This window comes from Cydia pomonella, chromosome 22 (assembly GCF_033807575.1).
Source record: "Cydia pomonella isolate Wapato2018A chromosome 22, ilCydPomo1, whole genome shotgun sequence".
Taxonomy (NCBI): domain Eukaryota; kingdom Metazoa; phylum Arthropoda; class Insecta; order Lepidoptera; family Tortricidae; genus Cydia; species Cydia pomonella.
The window spans coordinates 6,036,948-6,045,695 of NC_084724.1; the positions used below are offsets into that span (position 1 = coordinate 6,036,948).

The 8,748-nt window shown below is 39.6% G+C and overlaps 1 protein-coding gene across 1 annotated transcript; it reads right to left on the reverse strand.

Annotated features, from left to right (window-relative positions):
• Positions 1-3,564: 3,564 nt before the first annotated feature.
• LOC133530454 (ceramide glucosyltransferase) lies at positions 3,565-6,192 on the reverse strand. Its single transcript, XM_061868365.1, has one exon. It carries the CDS (start codon positions 4,986-4,988, stop codon positions 3,795-3,797), a length of 1,194 nt encoding a protein of 397 aa, XP_061724349.1. The 5' UTR covers positions 4,989-6,192; the 3' UTR covers positions 3,565-3,794.
• Positions 6,193-8,748: the final 2,556 nt, after the last annotated feature.

Here is an 8,748-nt window from a genome sequence, read left to right on the forward strand (position 1 = left end):
TTCGTATGTGATTTAGAAAGAGCGCGCCAAGCGGGACGTTTTGGAAACTCAAAATCCTATACAAAATGAGACTTAACGCAAACGCGTTCGTCACGTTATGAAGTCGATTGAATTTACACTATGGGTACTGATTTAAATTACCTACACCTAATTATGAGCCCAATAATTAAATACCTACGTTATTAATTTTATAATTAATAACGTCTTAATGACTAGAATTTTGGATTAGGTGTAGCAACATGAAGGGATAACCGTGTCCGTCATAACATGAAGTGACGGTTAAATGAGGATAAACGTGCACTTCCGATTGAGCCAGTGTTGCCAGGCGTACGATAATTGTCGTACACGTACGATAATTTGGGCTACGGTACTTTGTACGTTAATAATAATGTACGATAATTTCAGCCCTTGGACGATGGCACCAAAAATTGAAGCAAATTATGACACTTTCCGTGAGAAATAGGCTACAATTAGCACCTTTTGGGTGTTCGGCTCCTTGATTTATGTCAAGAATGTCGAAATTTCCTGTTAATCGTTTGGATCTATCACAAAAATACACAAATATAAAACAGATTTTTGTGCAATTTCGACGAATTGATTATACATTGGATATGTAAGCTTATTTTGCAAGAAATTTTGGGAGTAGTGCCTTTTTGACACGAAATTTTTTTCATCGGTACAATAATTTTGACAATCAAATACGATAATTCTCTTCCGCTTACCTGGCAACACTGGGTTGAGCTTCATATTGGTGATGGCGTCTCGTGATTGTTTTTTTGCTCATTAATGTTGTTTTTATTCTCCAGCACTCTTACTGCCATAGACACCAAAATCAACTTCATAAGAAGCGCGACGCGCGGGGCCTGGCGCTCCTGTCTGACTAATTTGATCAGAAATGGCTCCATTTTTACGCGGGCAATCTGCTTTCGTATGTCGCGATCTTCTCTACAGGTCGCAATTCTTAACCGATTCTTGTGTAATTTTGTGACCAGATTCTATGATAAAATAGATTTTTTTTTTCGATCCAGTTTTTGTTTTTTTTTTTTCAAAATGCGGAAGTTGGCATAAAGGCGAAGGTTGGTCAATAATAATTCAGGTTATCATGATTATAAAAAAATTAATAAATAAATATCGACAGACAAAGTACCAAAAATATTTTACGGTAGTGTATACATATTCTGACACTTTGTACGTGTATATACTTAATACCTTGACTGTACCGCTTCTGGCGGCAATCTTGGTTAGGTTTTTATACTGTGTTTATATCTTTTATATTGTTTTGTGTTTTTATATTTTACTTTTATAGAGATATTGTAAAAAGCCTAATCTAAGTAAAAAGATAAATAAAGGAGACAATAATGAAAATATAGTGATAAGGTATGACCACGGGGGGGGGAAGCTGCAAACTGCAACATTCAACATTCGGGCATTCTCGGCTCCATTCGGCTCAGCATTGCTCTCTTGGCAAACTTGACGTCCCTTAGCGTGCACGACCACAGATAAGATAATGACTTGTATTTTGACAACCCTAAGTAGCGGAAAGGGATAGTGCCATGCATTAGAAAGGGACAACACGATTCGTCCCTGAATTGCTGTCAAACTTCAGTTTTGTAGGAAGTTTCTTTTCTTTATTGTACTATTACTTATTCTTCTGTGGTATGACTCAAGTTTTTATATACCTACTGAATTGAATCAATAACTAAGTAGCACATATTTGTTGTCAGATTTGCAGAAGGGCAGCTTGCTAACAAATATGATTCTTACATACAGCAAACAAACAAAAAGGTAAACAGCGTGTACAGGTTACAAGTGTCTTATAAAACGCAACCTTGCTATTATTTAAATTGCTTTATAACTTTAAATTATAATAAACCGCGCCACTCAGAAAAAAAATGTTACTACCCATTAATAAAGTGTTAATCACTTCACCACAAACCATTCATTAAATAAGATACTTTTAATAATTTATTGTATTAATATATATTTATCACCAGAACAGTGATTTAAACCATAAGTTAACTGGAAGAAACCCCTTAAAGTGATAAGTTGGCCTTTGTAGTGCCTATCCTGTGCCATATTTGTGTTTTGTATGATAAACAGTTTATACATACATACCTACATGTTTCATTGAACCGTGTCACACAACGCATAACAGATGCAATTGCAACTTGTTTGTGTATGATAAGGATCCTGGGCCCCTACCGGCCTCCTGAGGGCCTACCGCGAACCACGTTCGACGTGTTGCCTCTCTGCCGCACTTATAAATTCGTACGTAAGTGTGACAGGGAGGCAATACGTCGAACGTGGTTCGCGGTAGGTGCTCCGAGATCCTGACCGAATATTTATTCATCAATTCTTTTTTTGACAATGAATGTTTACAGCACAACCTAGATTTGAAGCCACGATATTTGAACATATGGAAAGTTAAAAGCCATTCGAAAATGCATTTAGTTATTTACGTTATTATCAGACTTAAATTCCAAATTCAAACTTGTTTTTTAATAGAGTTAGACCGAGCTAATTTTGCAGTGATTGATAAAAAATAGTATAAAACACCACAGAAAAAAGTATTAAATAGTCTTGATACTTGTGAATTATTCTACCATTAACGGATTGAGTCAGGCATCTTTTTTTTTATACTACGTCGGAGGCAAACAAGCATACGGCCCGCCTGATGGTAAGCAGTATCCGTAGCCTATGTACGCCTGCAACTCCAGAGGAGTTACACTTACTACGGAAGAATAGCTTTGCGATCCTAGCGAAATAACGGTACTATTTCTAGGAAATACCATTTCGGGAGAAAACGTTTTCCACAAACTAAATCTTAACAAATCATTTTGATTTTGATGTCGATTGCTTCAGCATTATATATCCTAGGCTTATAGGCTTCACTATAAAAAAAAAATTGTATTGCAAACTTTGAAAAAAAGTAAAACCTATAAACCTAGTTTTTCATTATGTCAATAACATACTATAAAATCATGGAGAAAAGAAAATATTTAAAAGTGAAAAAAAAGTGGAAAAACGTATTCTCTTTTCTATGAATGATCACATTGTATGCTTCCCTCTTAAATAATGATGATGATGTTCATAAGATTTGAGTTAAAAAAGTATCAGTGCTATCCAGGTTATATAGATCCATGGTTTTTGCTGTTGATGCATATTAGGGCAGTATAGACAGCTGATATCAATTTCCCTAGGTTAAGTACATCAAATTTTGTCATTCAAATTGAAATGCAATATGAAGTATCAAGTGAATTTATTATGTAAGGACCATTGCTATATGAATTTGGTCTTTTTCTAATCAAATATTTGAATAATTTCATATAGCATGTAGTATTTCAGCACTACATGCCAACATACATACATGTACATGTTAACATATGCCTATCCTCCATAAAGAAAAACCTCTTTCCTCCATAAAAAGTGTAACATACATTGACTAGAATTTAAAAAGTCCTAGAATTGGTGTCATTTTTATGGCTGTAATTTCAGTAAATTATTAAGTAGGTTTTGGTAGTTTGAAGGGCAGTAGAGTTGAAATATAAATGATATGAGTCATAGTTGTGTGGTACCGGCATCTATTGTAGATAAAGAGTGAATCACTTCACTAACTTATTTAAGGGGGCACGGTAATAATTATAAAATGAAATACCTTTAACATATTCAATGTACAAGTTCTAAATCAAAAGCGTTATAAAGGAATAAAAACTTATTATAATAATACAACTCACTCAAGCTTGCAGCACTCGCAGTTAACACTGCACCCAAATTAAAGCTTTAACAGAGGATGCTCAGAATTTGAGCTTAGGTTTAAGTTCATGGGCCTTCCCACCCCAGTCCAGCCGGTAGCTCCGCGTCCGCCACGAGATCTCCGGGTTCAAGAACGCAGCAAATAATATGAACGGCGCACAGCACTCACTCCATATCCAACCAACTAAGAATTGCACTTTAGTGAACGGCGGCGAGCCGTTCTGCACTGAACGTAACATCAGCCAGTCTGAGAGGAACCACAGCAGGATGTGGACGAGGAAGAAAGGGAGCGGCTCGGCGCCAAAGAGCTGGCCGGAGGCCCACGCGGCGCCCGCGCCCAGCGGCAGGCACTCGCTCAGCGGCTCCATCAGCGTCGTGGTCGGTACCATGGCTATCCGCAGGCGCGCCCAGCGCGTCAGCCGCGCCTGCAGCTGACCCACCGACCGCGTCCCCGAGTTCTGCAGCGCAGGCAGCGAGCTCACCCGCATCTTCCATCCTCTCGACGTCACCTCCTTCGCTATGAAGAAGTCCTCCGCCAAATATTCACCGAACGTCGCTAAACCACCACACTCCTCCAGCGCGCAGCGCCTCACGAGCGACGACATCCCCACATGGCAGTTTATTCTTAGAAAATCTGCTGCCAAGTACATACGGGCTTGTGCGGTCCCGAAAAACACCTTTTCATACACTGCGGCGAATCCTTCCGCGTCGCACGCGAATGGCATCTGATGCACTATGCCAGTATCGTCCTTCATGTGCTGCACCATGTCGAGCAGCGTATCTTCTCGCATCCGAATACCGGCGTCGCTCACGAGGACTAGAGGATACTTCCCGGCAAGAAACGCCGGCTGCATATTGTTAATTTTAGGGTTCACGCCGACCCGCACGCCGCCCGTGAACAGCCGCGCGTCTACGTTAGGATACTTTTGCATTAAGGAATGTACGAGCATCACAGCCGGGTCGTGCTCGTCCTCTACACAGAACAGAAGCTCGTAGAGCGGGTAATCCAGCGTGAAAAAGGTCTCGAGGTTCGAGAACAGGTTCGGATCCACGCCGGTCAACGGCTTCAGGATCGACACGCCGGGGTAAGGCTGCTCTGGCGGCGACCGGTCCACCGTCCGATGTAGCTTCCATTTCGAATACGACAACGCCACTATGTGAATTGTCCATATAAACAGAAATGCTAGCATAAAGAATATGGCGAAACCATACACTGTGTACACCATCGGCATCATAATTGTGATCTTTTTATAATTGTCTCTTGGTCGGGCCGCATAATATCGAGTGTCCCCGATTGTCTTCTATGACGCGGTCACAATTGACTTAACTGGTAGAAAAACTGCAGAGGACGTTTAAGTCTCGTAAATATGTACACCATTATAATAAACTAAGCTAGCTATCGTGTCATTTTAGCCGATCGGCCGCTCGGCTACGATTTTACCGAATCACTAAATGTAAACTTCTTTTACATATCGTACAACTCCCGTCATTGTCGCTATCATCGTAACCCCTCCACATCACGCAGCTCCGCCTCTAGCTCTACACTGCAGCCAACATGCAGACAGATTTTCAAATAAATTGATAGAATTTTTCTAATTTCTTCCTTGGCGCTAGTGAGCATAGCAAATGTGTAACGATAGAAAGAGATAGCCAATAACTGCGTTTTGTTTAAGGTATGGAAGGTCGAGGTAAGGAATGGAATCTATATACCAAAAAATGTCATCAGAAACATTAAATAGGTGGCGCTACAATACCAAGAATACTTGAAAAAAAAAACGAATCATAGACAGCGCACTTCACTTCGTCAATAACGCCTAGGTTCTTAGCTACTCTAGCGCTACTCGAGAGATTTGGAAGTATTATTTATAGCTGACAGCTGGACACTTGCAACAGTTCTACCATAAGACATGGAGACAGAAGAAACAGCCTCTCACGTGGTGCTGGAATGCAGCGGAGTGACTCCATACAGGGCTAAACATCTCGGATCTCCGAGAGACCTCCCCGAGGTCCTACTCAACATTAAAGGTTTGATAGGATTCCTCGAGGAGCTGGGCTGGCAGGACTAGCCCACCCCCAACATATCACGCAAAATAGGCGCAAGTCGTCGAGTTGTGGAAAATCGCCCGTATACAATACAATACAATACAATACAACCATAAGACATTTCACTTCTATTAATTCCACACTCCATAGTTTAAGGATTATTTTTGCCCCCTCCAGACTATGCGCATGAATGGCGGCGCGAATTTATTGGGATACAATTCTGCCCTAAGATTTGTAGATGGAAACAACCCTATTAGAGACACAGTAATATTTTTTACATGTCAAATATTGTAAAAGATGTTCTGATATTTGGTGAAACGGAAAAATACTTTTGCTCAGACCCGACGTCGGGACCATAGCGAGTGTGGATGTAATTGGCCCATTAAGCGCCAATTACCAATTAAATCTGCACTTCCCGAACTCAGTCCCAATCAAAGAGTAGTAGATGTCGGGCCTGATAACCGTTTTCTTTTAGACGGAAGATTAGTACATCGTTAACAATATTTGAAATGTAAAAAATACGTTATCTCTAATTGCAATAGGGTCGTTTCCAATTTTTTGAAACGCTTGTAATACGTTCTATATTAACCAAACGTTGCCCTAAAATTCAAATTTTACCCTAAAAACGGCTTTAAATATGTTAAATTAACAAAATATATTTTAATACATGCTTTCGCACCCAAAACGCTCTTTGAAAATTGTGTGTCGTCACAGTTTACGGTTTGACACATAACTATGTACATACACTCGTAACACCAAGGTCTGTTCTATGGAAGGTAGAGATAAAGTATCCGTCAAAAAACCCTTTTTTTTTTTTTTTTTTTAAATAGCCTATTTTGTGTCCCACTGCTGGGCAAAGGCCTCCCCTTTTTTCCGCCACTCATCACGGTTTGAAGTATGTTCCCGCCAGTCTCTGCAAAAAGCGTCGAGGTCATCCCGCCATCTCTTTTTTGGTCTGCCTTAAATAAAACAAATCATAGACAGCGCATTTCACACCGTCAATAACGCCTAGGTTCTTAGCTACTCTAGCGCTACTCTGGAGAGATTTGGAACTATTATTTATAGCTGACAACTGGACACTTTTGTAACAGTTCTTCCTATGGAGATTATATTCCTTACCTCCACCTTCCATAGTCTGTACACACATTTATACGCACACATACACAGCTTGCCCACCACCAAAATGGCTACGGCTTGAGTATTAAATTTTGTACTGAAAACAGGGGGCCTCCCGCGAAAACCGAAATTCGCAAATTGCGGGAATCTTTCTCTTTTACTCTCACTAAGACGTAATTAGAGTGACAGAGAAAAATGCCCGCAATTGACGAATTACGATTTTCCCGGTAGCCGCCCTGACAACGGGGGGGCCTTGGTTGATGTCTGTCTGTCCGAGACTGTGACGAGTCACCTGTCTGTCAAACCGAGAGTTGTGACGTCATCAGAATCTTCAATGTCGTTTCGACTTGGGTCACGTGACGTGTGTTAAAAGATATCTTAAATTCAATATTTACAAAAATATGCTCATTAGACTTCCACTACAGTTAGTTTAACATGTTCTTATAATCTATAAGAATTTATTGGGATACAATTTTGCCCTAAAATTTGTAGATGGAAACAACCCTATTGCTAAAAAATGTTGATTGTGCGATATTTTTGCATATGAACCATTTTTTTACATTTCAAATATGTGCAAACGATGTGCTGATATTTGGTGAAACGGAATAATACTCTTGCTCGGGTCCGAAATCGGGTCTGATATCAGGCCTAATAAAGTGTGGATGTGGACACTTTTTTGCTTTTTGGTATATGGAGATTTTATTCCTTGCTTCTACCTTCCATATTAGCATAGTAGGAAGTGTCATTTTCGTACGCTAGTACTATTATTTATTCTGTGCCATCGTACCGTTTGTCCCTTATTGTAGTCTGTCTAGCCATTTCCCTCAGTAGAAAAAGCGGCAAATTTAAAAAATGTAGGCGCGAAATATTATTGCACAGAAAATTTGTATTTGGCGCCTTTTGTCTACCGACGAAAATGTTTGACAGACTATATTTTTTGTTATGGCATCATTGAGAGCGACTCTTATTCTTTTGTTTTTTTTCTTCCCCTTCACCCTTCGCGGGAATATAGTTGGATTATAAAAAATATAGTGGTGTCGTTGAGGTAACTCGAGTAAAAGTTTAATTAGACGATATAGGTTTTGTACTTGTGTTTGTGCGTGGTATTTCATAATTTACTATTTGGCATGTAAGTAACATTTTTATTTGCGTCGAACTGTTATCAAACTTTATAAATTTTTGAAGTACAGGTCGTTTAGAATGTTTCTGTCATACTTAGTTTTTCGAAGAATTCTAATTCCGTTTAACGGTCGATTCCCAACCTATATATAGATCTATATAGATATACGAATCAGTTTCAGGATAATCTTATGCTTTGATTTTGATGTGTAAGATAGTTAAGATACTAGTGAAACTGATACATCTATAAACAACATTTCAAAGAGAAAATAAAATATATCTTAGATAGGTACCTACAGAGCATTTGACGCCTATCTTTTTGTCAAATGTACAGGTAATGTCATAGTAGCTATTTATGTTACTGACAATAATAATTATTATATTTTATATACTGGGGGGTCTTCCGGTTGGAGCGCCATATTGATAGCATCGCCTCGTGATTAATTGCTTTATTTTTTGCTCATTAATATTGTTTAAAGTGTAATATCGATAGCTCAGTCAGTAAACTAATGTGGTAGTGTGCAGTGAATGGAATGCTAGCTCGGTATCACCTGAGTTGATCCAGTTAGAAGGTATGAACCATACTGTTCTGTTCTACCTTAGAGATGGCTAGGGGGCGCCATAAGCCTTCAGTAAGAGATGCATATACTTGGAAATATTCGACCAATGCTGCCGTGACCCCGGTGGCCGAGTGGCTCAGGCACCTGCCGCGATAGC